At 48.2% G+C, this 14,005-nt stretch overlaps 1 protein-coding gene across 1 annotated transcript in view; it reads left to right on the top strand.

Annotated features, from left to right (window-relative positions):
• Nucleotides 1–328: 328 nt before the first annotated feature.
• Nucleotides 329–14,005, top strand: part of Dpy (fibrillin-like protein dumpy) — a 128,426-nt gene continuing 114,749 nt past the window's right edge. Inside the window, exon 1 of the mRNA XM_076797411.1 lies at nt 329–495. Within this exon, the coding sequence (XP_076653526.1) occupies nt 486–495 (10 nt within the window). The 5' untranslated portion in view covers nt 329–485. The remainder of the gene's footprint in view (nt 496–14,005) is intronic.

Here is a 14,005-nt window from a genome sequence, read left to right on the forward strand (position 1 = left end):
CTAGCCCCGCCGCGGCGAGAGCGAGCGATAGAACAGGTAAGAGCGATCGCTATCGTTCAGGTGTGCGACGGAGAGGAGAGGAAGTTCGCGGAGCGGCGGCGAGGGCGGCGGAAGAGGTGGTGGCGAGAGCGAGCGGCGGCGAGAGAGGAGTTCGTAGAAGGAAAAGGAGAGGAGGGAGGCCCGGTGAAAAGAGAGAGGCAAGTCGAGCAAAGAGAAGGACCGCCGGCCAATGAGACACCAGGCCGGCGATGACGTCGTCGTTGTCTCACGTCGAAGTCTCACCAAAAGTCTTCGCCAGCCACCAGTTCGTCCGCGGTCTACCGGCTGGACGAGGAGTTCGTCCTTTTCCTCGACGTCACCACCGAAAGGTGTTACAGTGGTTTATTTATTTTTTCTTTCACACTGTTGACCGACCAGTGAAAATCATCCAGCATTGGACCACCTATACAAGGAAGAATCGTGGCTGAAGGAGGCTGCTGTCAGCCATGGGGACGGGTAAGTTCGATCACCGGGGAAACACGACCGTCTGCTCGACAAGGATCCACGAACACGCTCCGTCACGAACCTCCGAAATCTCTGCTCGCTCGCTCCCGAATTTTCTACGTGTTGCCCAACACCGAACTCTCGCGAGCCCGTTACCGTTTTTCTCCGTGCGCTTTCGCGCAGCGTCGCCGTCCTTCTTTCCCCCTTATATTTCTCTCTCTTTATCTCTCTCTCTCTTTTTCTCTCTCGAGAAAACCCGGCGTATGGTTCCAGACCCGCGAAATATTATCCGATATCCGGCGAAAGTTTCTTCGTTCCGCGATCGTTTCGATTGTCGCTCTCCCTGTTGATAAGACAGTGTGTGTGCGTGTGTGTGTGTGTGTGAGAGAGAGAGAGAGAGAGAGAGAGAGAAAGAGAATGGGATCGAGGCTCGCGCGAAACGGGTTCGCTCTTTTCTGGAGTCAAGGCCGCTCCGGAGAAGATCTCCGAACCCATCCATCGTGATGCGGGACATCCCCTGAGGATTCTCTGTGAAAAAACTGGATTAACGCTTGATCACACACGCTCCTCGACGTTCTCCAAAATGGAGTCACGCAGCTCTCCCGAAGGAATCTCATTGTCTCGAGACGCGCTCGAATCCCAGAATCCTGCCCCGTTGTTCTCTCTCTCTCTCTGTCTCTCTCTGTCTGTCTCTCCCTGCGTGTGTCTGAATCCTGATCCGACCTTGAATTAATAATAGAGATCCTCGCGGAGAATCTGGAAAGTCCACCGGTTCTCCGGTCTTCCGTAAAAGTGTTACACTTTTGCCGTGCCGCGTTACTTTCATCTCACGTTCCCGCAGCTATAAATATCCGGCGTTTCCATCGGTGAAATGAGTTTCGTGCGGCGTGGCTCGCGTGTACTCGATTCTCCGCCTAGGCAAATATATATATATATATATATATATATATATATAAACACACATATATTTCAACATTATTTGTTAAAAAATCAACCAGGCAAACAAGCACGAACGGCAGGGATTCTTTAATTAAAGGAAACAGTCCGATCGCGAAATCGGACGTTATGTCAGACCGCGCGCGTTGGCTACGACCTTTAGCACATCCTTTAGGCAGATGGTGTCAAGGATGCGCGAGCCTACCGATCAGAAATTATGCGGCTACCTGGCCGTAACGCGAGCCGGTCGGTTTTTTTGCGCGTTAGAACGAATCCCCGCGGTTCGTTCCCCCTGTAATTTTTCTGCCAACGCCGACCACGCTTCGCGCTCGACTTTGTTGAAGTGCACTCGACCTGCGATTCTTCGACTTTTTCGGCGGACCAGCGGTTTCCGGTACCAACGACCGGTCCCTCGACTTTAGAAAGCGACCGGGCACGCCGAAACCCGCGGCACCGCCGCCGTCCCGAAACGAAAGGCGAGCTCGCAAAATCGAACTTTCGTCGGCCGATTCGCTCGACGCTTACGTCACCGTTGGTACACATCCTTTCCTACCCGAAGATCCATCAGCGGAAGATTGGTTTAGCTTAGATGATCGAACAGCGCTCTTACGGTTGCCGTCTATTGCTCAACTCGTCGAAAGTCGCGATCCCGACCTTGAATTCGCTGCTCTTAACCCTCGTCCGGCCCCCATTTTCATAATTCACCGGTCTGCGAGTGCAATTCTATTCCTAGGAATAAATCGTTGCACGGTTATTGAGGTTAAACAGATGTCCGGTGCAATCAGGGATTACGCAACTGATTGAAAGCGTTTCTGCACGTTGATCAATTAAAAAATGACTGAATAATTGAATCTGCTTACCGATAAAATCGTGGACGCACTCCAACGTGCAAAATCAATGTTGGCTTTCTCGAACATGGAAAATGCAGCGTGCGTATGCAGATTTCCCTAAGTGATTGTCAACCGATGTATTCAGAAGCAGTGTCGAGAACGTGGTACCGGAACGAGGAACGAACACGAGGGTTAATTGACCACAGAAATAATATTTAAATGACTATGGAGAAGAAAAGCCGTATATCACAAACTTCTAAACTTTCAATTTAAGAAAAAGAAAAGCACCTTATGCTTGCAGTTGCTAAATCACTCACTCATTATTATTTTCTGTCTTTCAAAGCGAAAGGGCGTGCACCACATCAGCCGCTTCCTCAATTACCACAGGGAGCAATGAGTCGTCTTTACGAAGTGCGATACACGCCCATTCATTAAGACAACAGAGTCGTCCCCTCCATCGAATTAGGGTAAAATTCCGCGGTCGTTCTCGCCGCTCCCACTCCGAGGCTGTTGTCGGTTTAACCGGTGAAGGACGGAGCCGGAATTTTTTTAAGGAACTTTGCAAAGGTATAAAGATCTTTCGAGGATCGATGGGGCATGGTGTTGCAGTGATTTGATCGAGCGGGGACGCTTTCTGTGACAATAGAAGTTCGCCGGCTAGGATCCGGTTTCGGGGACGCTCGGGAGTGTGCTCGGTTTCGCTCTGGACACGTTCGGGATATGTGCAAAAAGAGCTCTGCGGGGGATCCATGGGGGATGATTCAAAGCGGGTGACGCACACAGATACGCGCGCGCGTACGGGAGAAAAAGCGGGCTCGGGAGTGTAGCGAGTCGCGGTCGCGAGTGAGTGAGCAAAGTTCGAATATTTGAGAAGGATATACGCGGAGAGACACAGTGATCGGGAGTGTGATCGTTTGGTGCGGTTCTTTTATGGACTTGGACGCGGCGTCACCGCCTTTGGATGTAACGCAAGTACCTATATTTACCAACGATCCGGCGGGCATTGCGTAAGTCCTGTTAGGAATATAAAAATATAGATGATTAAGGGGAACGGTGTGCGCGCACAGCTACCGGCGTCATTGCCAAGTTAGCGGTAATCGACGGGTTCTCGTTCGCGGGAGGAAAAAAAAAAAAAAGGTAACCGAAGAAGACGGTGGACGACGTCGCGCGATTTATGATAATGACGGGCAGACGGAAACGCTAGGAAGCGAAGATTCGCGATAAAACCGTGTAAGGATGTGGTTTAGAGACGATAAAAGGCGTAGTCGTCGAGCGAGAACGTTACATTGAAATTCATCGGAGCCAGTCTGTCGGCGAGGAGGTCTCTGTCTCTCTCTTTCTCTCTCTCTATTCGTTCGCGATTTCCACGGAGTTTCCTTGGGCGGGTGTTGCATCGGGATGCAACGCGTCCCAGTCCATTTTTACAGAGGGGGGAACGCCACCGAGGCCCCCCCCCCCATTATCTTGCAAATGCATTCCGAATACATTATGCGATCATTTGCTTCTGGCCCGTTCGCCGACCGTGGTTCGCGGCCAGGCTAATATCGATTGCTGGATTATGCTTCCTGGAACATCGCCGATGTTACAATCGCGCTCTCGTACGTCTCCGCACAATGAAGCCGTTTTAACGCAGCCGGGCCTCGCTGTTCCGCATTTTAAACGGGAAACCATAACCCATCGAAACGTGCCCGCGACACAAAGGAAATCGTTAGCCGAGCGTAAGGTATATTTAACGCTTCGAGTCCCGTCGGATCGTGCTTAACCGCGCATCGAAGTCTCCCGCGAGGCATTCGAATCGCTCGTTCCGAGACGTCTTTTCGCTTTTCAATGTTTCCCTTTGTACACGGTGAACGATCGGCAGAATTTTAACAGACTTCGTGGAGGCAATTGTGCGTTCGAGACCACGATTTAACAGCTCTAGCTGCGCTTCCGTTCGCCGGACAGACGTTACGTGATTATTAGTTGCCACTAGAAAACTCTGCTCGTTGATGCTCCGGTAATCGTAAGCTGCGAGGACATTGGCAGGTTTTCGTAAAAATTTTATGCGCGATATGAATATTAAATCGTTTATGTTTGTTTCGACCGGTCTATTACAAGTTTACGGCTCTCGTTACAAGCATACAGACGCATTTTGTGTTCTTGTCCTTTTTAATTGCACGGTTATAGGGTGACAGACATTCAATGTTCAAAGCATCGGAATTGTACCACTTTGAGGATGTCTCGACACTATTTATTCAGAGCATGAAAAGGCATTTTGCATCCTGTTCTCTTTTTCGTTTACCCAGTTGCGAAGTAACATTGACATTTCGTACTTCGTATATCGACAAGTAAAATTTCGCCGATCTGAAGTCACCTTGACACATAAAGTTCCCAGTATTTCTCCCTGCATTTTTTTTTTTCAATTTATTTAATGTCGTCAGGGACACAACGTTAGCTTGTTGTCGAGCGTTTCAGTCGTTATCGGTGTCAATGTTTTGTCTTTTTCTGTTCGCGCCGTTTCCTGTCTGCTCGATTACCGGATCACCGTTTAAAACGCAATATTCCCTATTGCTTTCGCGCGGCGGGCGTTTCTTATGTCACCGATCGAACCAGCGCACAATGCTCGATCGACAGCGAAAGGCATTGTCGAGGTCGCGGCGCAGCGAGTCCGTCATTTTCCTGGTTACGATTCGAAACGAATGAAATCGGCGCGAGTGCGTGGACGCACAAAACGCCTGTGGGCTGGAACGTTTCTCAATCTCGCGCCCCCGACGTCGGCTGATCTAAATGCTGCATGAAATAAAATGCATGAAATTACCGTTCGTATCTCAATCCATGCAACACACAAAAATTGCATTTAAAATTGCTAGGTGCATAATATACAGTGTACATAAATTAAAATTCTTTAAAATTGAACGCTCATTTTGGAGAATGTTCCAACGGATTTGCTGCACCAGGTGTACACCGTAACCTCGTAGCTCGTGTCTTGTAAACAGCAGTGGAGACGTAGCAACTTTTACACGCCGTTACGTACACGCAAGCCGCTGCCATTGTTGCGACGGTTCCGAAACGGCCAGAAAAGCCTGCACAAATGGGAAAATCGCCTCGTTTTCCGTTTACTACCAGTGACCCCGTTTGAACTTCGCGTTGACGGCCGGATTGGTTGCGCAACAAAATGTGTATCGCACGCGAAGCACGGTAGCAGACATGTTCGAGCAGTCGCATCCGCCGCGCGTCTCTGCTGGAAATAATTAATAAGGCAGCAGAGCCATGGCAGCGTTTCGTCTATCGAACATGCTGCCCGTCGCCGTAATCGCGTTTTTCGATAATCGTCGCCCGAAATCTCCGGAGACAGCGAATCGAGGCTTAGCACGCGATGGATCCTCGATCCCTCGGATCTCTGTTGCAACGAACCCGGGCCCCAGGATCGTTTCTCACGCGAAAATGATTCTAGTTACCGTTTCGGGAACTGCAATCACGGCTGGAGCAAGCAAGACTAGGAAGTATAAACTACGCACAGTGGGAAATCTAGATCCCCCGCGTGTTACGCGTACGCGAACGTTTCTCGATAATTAAGGAAGTCAAATTACGCCCATCTCTTCATCGGTAGAGGCCGGGGGAGCCTCTTAGCCTCGGCTCTGGCAATTTTCTCTGTCGCATGACTCCTCGCCGTTATTACACGGACTCCTTTCGAACTGATGGCGCTTCTTGTCCACCGTGGCTCGACGCGTTCGCACAGGAAACGACTTAACTCGGACGATCACGAAATGTTGCATCCCGACGTAGGCAAGATTTCATTCCTGCCGATACGCTGAACGGTCCGGAGCACGCACGCTGCACCCTGGAATCCTGTTAGAGTGCTTCGTTGATCACCGCAATGTTGCTCTCCTAACTGAGTCGGACTTCGTGGGAAACGCTTCCATAACGCTCAAACATTTTTCGGTCTATAAATATAATAAATCGAAGTAATAATAAAATTGAAATAGAGGCGTAGAATTTGTACATTCTAAATGGAAAAGACTGTATAGACAAACTCAAAATAATATTTGAATAATCTCTGTGGTTACAATATTATAGCAGACTTGCATTTTCTACACTTACCCGAAGAACATTGGAGAAAGATTTCAGTAAATGCAGTTTAACGCGTTTGCACTCAACTTAGTATTACTGGGAGCTGAAAAGAAGTCACCTGCGACGGGGCAAGCGGCTTCTTTTCAGCTCCTAATAGTGCCATGAAGATTGTTTGAAACTGTGAAGTGCTTTTAGTGGCGCCTCAGGTTGGTATCATAAAAATTCGTAGAACTGCCGACTTTAGGGGGCCTTTGGGACCTGGCTGAACAGTCTGGCATCCAAAGGATTTCTGCGAATACCCCTTGTCCCGAAAGGGCCTTGATGGTCCTTGGAGACAAGACGGAAGGTGGATGGTCCTCGGCGTCCTTGGAGGTCACGGATGGGTCGCACCGGCCCTTGGAATGCTTTCGACCGTCTCTACCGGTTTCAGTCTCGTTCGAATCTGCGTTCGAGTGCGCGAATCCTTAAAGGAGGTAATCTCGCTCGTTACCATAGGAATCGAACGAAATCGATTCCCCCGTGCGCTCAAGGGCGAAAATCGGATTGGCACGAGTGCACCGTGAAACCTGAACCGTGGTTTTTGCGAGGATCTCCGTTCTCGTCGAGGATGAAAACTCTGAAAACGACGGGGATCACCCAGGCTTCCCCGCCGCAACCTCTGCATATTTATGAGTTTCGCAAGTAATATTTAACTTGGACTCGATTCAATTATGCATCCCAGCGGCGGTTTCCTCGGCCCAATTGCATCTCGGCTAAGCGACTATTTGCCTGAGATCGTCGTCGATTGCAACCATCGTACTCTTCTTCGTTCACCCTAGAAAAAAAAAAAGTGGTTGCATCCGTTCTGACTTTTCCGATCAACCTCGAGTTCTCGATAAACTGCAGAAATTGTTGCCAATGATTTTTACCACGGCCTCAGAGCTACAATGCGCGCATCCTCGCTGGATCGAAAAGCATCGATAGAAGGTGGACAATTAGCGACAAGGATATGAGAGAATTATTAAATGCAAACAGCACAATTGTGATTTATGTCTGTTAGTCACGGTGGTTATTTAACGGCAGAGATGTTCGCATATTTGGTATTAATGAAATGCAATTAACAAGGATAACGTTATTCAGGCATACAGTGATTATTCTTCTCACGTGCCCGTTGCAAATTCGATCGATGTTACTCGTCCCTTTCTGCGACGGTGCCATTATTCTAATCGTAATGCTGTTCGTGGAAGAAGTCCAAGTAATGTATTCAGAAAAAGAATATCAGCGATACTAATTTATGGACAGTTAGATAAGAATCGTATATTTTTCTTGGAAAATATTGATTTCGATGTGGAACAAGTCTGACAGTACTTAAAATCTTCAAGTACCTCTTTAAATACCTTTATCTTATCTCGAGTGTACAACAAGTTATTTCTGGTCGTTCACTAATGAGAAAATACCATTAGCAGGTTGTTTTACGACTGAAATTTTAGGTCCCATCCTGCTGTTAGTATTAGCATGCTTCTTGTACGTTTACACGAATCGGTAGAACATAATTTACGGTGTCTGACCGCATTGACAAGCGATGGGGGTTCAGATTAGACTACACTGCAATTCGCACCAAAAACTAAAATAAGAATCGTAATAGAAACAGATGGGAGGACATTTTTGCACAACAGAGGCTCCGAATGATTGTCTAAAATCGTTTAATTACACGGTTCTCCTGGCGAACTAATTTTACGAATAGTTTCATCAGAAACAGTAGAAAGAATAACAATAATATGTACAGTCGTAACCAGACTGCGGATCTCTATGCAGAATAGTTATTTTTAGACCGACTCCAAGGCGTGACGTCACCCGTCCCGATCGAGGAAAACGATTTTTCTGTAGTTCGCAGGGCCGATCCAAGGATCGATGTTAGGAGGCGGCTATTAGCGTCGATTATCCCTTGATTAATTAAATTACGCGTGGCGAGGGGCCGGGTCCCAGGTCCTGACGAAATCGCCGGCCAGCTACCGTATAATAAATACGAGCATGCGTGCGGAGTGCTTGAGATAGAATCCGGCCGACGACGACGATGATTAACCGGTCGATCGGTTAGACCGGTATCCACGTCAAGCAACGCGAAAGTGGCGAGGTGCGGTCGTCCATTGCCGATTATAGGCATCCTTCGTTCCAGAGACGCCACTCGCACCTTCTATCTCTCTCTCTTTCTCCTCTTCTTCTTTCCGTCCAAGTTCTCCGGCAGAGAGGGACAGAGAAAAGAGCAAGAGAGAGAGAGAGAGTGAGAGAGAGAGGGAGTGAGAGGGAGAGAGACGAGTAGAATGCGTATGCGTGTGTACATATATCTCCCGAGCACGAACGCACGAACGAAAGGGTGTGCGAGCTCGCGTCCGCTCGATCTTTCTCCGGTCTTCTCCAGGTTTTCCCTTCGAGAAATTTTTCTGGTCACGAATGAGCACACCTCGCGACCTTCTGCATCGCATGCCCGCAGGTATCATTCCGGACGTGGAAGGCGAGGAACGTCCGCGTGCATTAGACCGCCGCGCATCCTCCGGATCGAATCGTTAATTTTTCAGTGGGATTCGCCTTGTAATTTATTACGCCTTTCCGTTGAAAGCGGATGGGGCAGGGGGGGGAGAAGAGCGTCCGAGAGAAATGTAGAAACGGTTCCGGCGATGGTGTCACGTATACCGGAAAAACTGCGGACGAATCGTAAAAATCTGCCCGATCGGAAAGATCCCACATTTTTTGCCACCGTATTTGCACGAGCTCTTCGACGTATGGTACAATTTTTCTATATAAACATCGCGGAATTATCCCCACTCCCGCGGGGTATACCCCGTGAGAGGCCAAGAAGCTTGGGGTGGCCTCGTACGCCGAGGAGTGTAAACAAAACACGACTCGGGTTTGTCTCGCTTGTATTTTATTTTCATAACTATCTAATATCAAGCTCGCGTGTCCAAAGATATTTTGAAACGATAAACTGTTTTCCTCGGGGAATTATAACCATTACAGCTGACCAAAGTCTTAAATGACGGCAATGGGAACGGATAAGTACCAATTCTGTGTTATTTGTTTAATCGAGTTAGCTGTAATTTGGACGCTGGGTAGGTAAGCCTGATGTCGCCAATATGGCGGCACTCGTCCTGAAAGGGCTAATTCTAGTCGTACGGGCCCGAGTGGTCGTACGAACTGGTTTCTCGTTTGACGGTCGTTTCGTTCTGCCGAAGCAATGAATGATCTAATGACGCAGAAAAGGTTTACGTTTAATTGTGCGTCCTTTATGATTGCCTTCTATGTTTCTGTCGTTTCACTTCTGTTAATATTTCCAATTATCCTCTGCTCTTTAGTCCCTTTAGATTGATTATTACGTCTACTTCTCGATTTCTGTTTCTCATGTACGTTTCTCATTTATCAGTGTTCTTAAATTCTTCAATTTTCACCAAAAATCCACAAAACCCGCAGACTAATGGCGACTGTATTTCTCAAAAGTGTTCCCAAAAATCAATTTCATCGACCACGTTAGAAGCACCAATGGCCCGCATACTAAAAATTCTAAAAAAGTGTGGTAGGTGGGTCTCAGCGGACCCAGCGTTTTCCGCATGCTCGCGAAAAGTATTTCTGTCGAGCAGCGATAGTGATGTCACTCGGGGGAGCGTTTCGGCTGTAATCACACGGTTATCTCGTCGCGCGGCGTGTATAACTAATAAAGTCCGGGATAAATATACAGGCTATGGGGAGACCGGTAACCATTTTCTCTCGCGCCATGGTAGCGGGTAGCATTAACCGAACAGCGAGGCAGTAAAATTGTCTCTAAGTCCCGGACCGGTCATTCTTGGATGCTCCACGGCGCACTTACCGCGAGCCCACGATTTCGTCCGTACCCTCTACGATCTCATTCCAGGAATATCGTTTTGCTGGTTGTTTAATTAACCGCATTAGAGCAGGGAAAAGCATGGGAGAAGAGGAGAAACGGTCGGACGGGTGCCCGTGCTGCGGCTGGATACATTTTCCACCGGGTACTCTCTCCCCTTTTATCTCCTCCGTATTTCTCTCTCTCTCTCTCTTATCCGCTGGATGCAGCTCGCATATTCTGTTGGCTTGTATATCGCGCTCCTCGGAAGCAGAATATTCTTCGCCCTTTCGCGGCCACCAAGTGTAGGCGCCATTACTCGCCTCCGGGTCTCCCTTCTCCTCTCTTCTGGCTCATCCTGCCGTTGCTCCTGCTGCTGGCCTCCTCCTCCTCTTCTTCTTCTTCTTCGTCGTCGTCGCCGTCTACTTCTTCTTCTTCTTCTTCTTCTTCTGCTTCTTCTTCTTCTACTTCTACAACTACTCGCACCGCTTCTCCTCCTTCTTATCTCGGCCGTCTCTACGAGTCAAGGACCGTTCTCAAGGAGGTCGCTCCTTTTAACCGGGCGTGTAGCTACACGTTTTCCTTTGTCTCCAGGAATCGCTTTCGTATCGCGCGCCTGTTACGTGGCCTCACCGACGTTTCCCTCGTCGTGATTCCCTCGCTGTGCTTTGCCTCGCCTCGCCTCGCCTCGCCTCGCCTCGCTTTGCTTTGCTTCGCTTTGCTTTGCTTTCGCCTACGAGCAGCCGACTCCTCAGGGGCCCCCTTCTGCATCAGGAAGCGGAATAAATGTTTTGCTTCCCGAGCGTGGCACGCTCGAATCCACGTCACTCCTCTCTGTTACGCTCTGTACGCGATTTCTGCGCCGCTTTGCAAAATATCACCGTGCATACGGACGCGTTGCGCGATCCGTTCGAATAAATGCTTTTCTTTGCTTCGTAAACTTGCGCATGTTATTATATGTACGCATAAAGATTCGGAATCTTTAAATACATATTTCGATACAAGTAGAAATTGCTTGGTTTCCGAAAGAGAGGCTCCGTAAGCTGTCACTGTTTCGTTTCAAGTTTATTATCACCAGACTGCGCTTGGAGAATGCAAGAGAACGTGCATCATTTGGACTCCCCGAGTTCCTCCATTTTGGCATGCATCAAACAATTCCTGAAAATAAGAATGCACGTGAAGATTAGATACCGGAGTAAAAAGTACCGTTCATAATTCCTAATGAAGACGTTCGACGCCCGACGTGCCCAAAAAATGATCCCCCCTCCCCCGGACGTAAAACAGAGGATATTCCGGGGCTAATGATTCCCAGGGGGGGGCGGCCCTTCAACATCGTCGTAAGTGAATACCAATTTCAGCGAATGCGAGGGCATTGTAATTTTTTCTGCTCCATTATTCCCGAACAAAAGAGAGCAGAAAAGGGATCAACGCCGGGCGATCGATCCTCTCCTCGGGATCTTGCTCTTATTCTTCCGACGCGTCGTTTTTTCGCGAGGGTAGCAATCATCCGGCTGATGAATACCTCCGCGGGTCAGGATGTCATGGTCATTGGTTTTATGGGGGGAGGAGGATGTATCGTCACGTATCGCCGAGCAGAGGTGGCTCGCGATAAAGAGCCTCTGCACCTGCAAGAGAAGCGGGAACCCCCGCGCGCAGTTAATAGTTCGAACGAATTTAATATAACATCGAGTTGCCATAGCCACGCGATTATTCAAACGAATTTCCTCTCGCACAACGATCGACACGATGATTCCCGCCGCTACTGCGCCGGGAGTGTCACTTTTGCTTTTCTCTGACGAGCTAGAAACTCGTTTGTCGCGTTTCTTTTCGGTTCGTCGAAGAGCTTCGTCGACCCGGCCTGTCGCAAGAAGAGTAAAATTAAATTAACGTGACTGAATTGAATCGGCACGCAAAAAGCTCGGACGCTGCTCGGGCAAACGGACCTTCGCAGAACCAGTCCGCTTTGATCCCGTTTCTTATGGTTGCTCGCGAAAATATTCGATCACCGATTATTTCTATTTTATTCGCGGATGTTGTCATACTTTTATTATTCTCGTCATCATATACTGACCTAACGATGGATATTTGTAGAGTACAATGAACGAGAGATCATTGACTGAATCAGCAACAAACCTTGCAGAACAGTTTGTTGTTCGGGTATTTTTAGAACTGCTTGCCAATTCACTAAATCAGTTTCCCGTGTGTCAGCGGTCCGGCCCGTCTAATTGCGGATTCGTTTTTGCGCGTCGTTAGAGTAATGTCTCCCGCGATCCCGTTTGCATGAGTGCAGCGAATTAGCATAGAAATAATAGGCGGTTCGCGAGCGTTCGCGTCGTCGTGTGACGCACGGTCAATTTCTAACTCGGCGTTTGCCTAACTGTAAACCGGTGTTCGATGTGTTTGCGAATTCGCTGCAACCTGTTATTCAAATCTCGCACGGAGGTCTCGCGTACACGTGTGACACAACAGTTTCTCTCCCTCTCTCTCTCTCTCTCTCTCTCTCTCTGTCCCGAGAAAGTGGCGGAAGGAAAAGCTCGGAGCTCATCCTCGGCGTCGGGTAAACGGAATTACGAGCGATTATCGGACCGTACAAGGAGAATCGCGGTTTGTACCGTTGCGATGACGGATTAAACGCGTCCCCGCGAACCAGTCCTGTAATAAACGATTGCGTAACGTCGTCGGATAGGTGTCGGACGTATTACGTAAATCATATTGCAAATGTAAACGCGTTGTAAACCTCGGCGGACGTCGTTGCGCGAATCCTGTCGCTCCTCTCCGTTCGAGAAGCTGAATCCCTTGCCAAACAGCTCGACCGCCTAGATTTCACGAAAATTAGTCCCCGCGGGTCTTCTATTAGCACCTACGCAACCGTGTAAACATTAAACACGCTCGACGAGCAGGTACAGATCATCGGAAATACCAGCGAAGCTGTAATGAATCACCTGTCGCCTTTGTTGGCAGATTTTTGTTGGAATAGCGAACGATTATTCTTAACCTATTACGCATTCTGAAGTACTCTTAAACGGAATGAATTCGTGGTTACTATCTTGCGCGGTTACGCAATTATTGCGCAATTTTTAATGTTCTTTTTACAGCATTTATACGTTCCTGATTAATTGTACTAAATTGTACACACTTTCTTAATTCCACTCTGCGATTCCGTCAATCTGGATTGCTTGAAAATCGAAAAAGAAGCGTTTATGTTCATCTTCTCACAAGATTTACCGCTTTTCATGTTCGTAGCGAACCCCACGAATCAAAAAACCTTGTAGAAATTAACCCTTAACGATCCGGAAGTATTTCAAGTTTACTTCCCACCAGGTCCAAGCTATTTTTCGTACGAAGAGAAACTGTGGACTCAACATTTTTATATCAAGTACAGAAAGGAAAATATTGATATTTTAGTGCAAATGTATTAATATATATTCAGAGTAATAGGATAACAAGATGATTTGAATTTGATTTTTGCCGTCATATACGCGGCATTGGACCCAGTAAGTAAAAGTGCCATGCCGCTTATAAGGCGGCATTGGTCCGTTAAGGGTTAATTTTTAGAAGCGTCTATATTTATTTTTGACCGTGGACAAAAACCCGTCTTCGCAATACTCGAACGCTCACAACCCTAGCTCGTGAATCGTCTCCATCAATTCTCCGAGCCGGTACCCACCGAGAATTAATATCGAAAAACGTCCGCGTACATCACGCTATCGATAAAAATGAAAAATGGCGGGACTAGCGACGTTCAGATACGGAAGTGGCGGAATGGTCCCGCGACGGGTGATTCCAGTGAGACGTCCTGGTCTCGTCGGGCTGTCGGAAGAGGCAGGCAGTGGCTTCGATCATCTCGAGGGAGGCACCGGGAACGTTCCAGCCT

This window comes from Halictus rubicundus, chromosome 12 (genome assembly GCF_050948215.1).
Source record: "Halictus rubicundus isolate RS-2024b chromosome 12, iyHalRubi1_principal, whole genome shotgun sequence".
Lineage (NCBI taxonomy): Eukaryota > Metazoa > Arthropoda > Insecta > Hymenoptera > Halictidae > Halictus > Halictus rubicundus.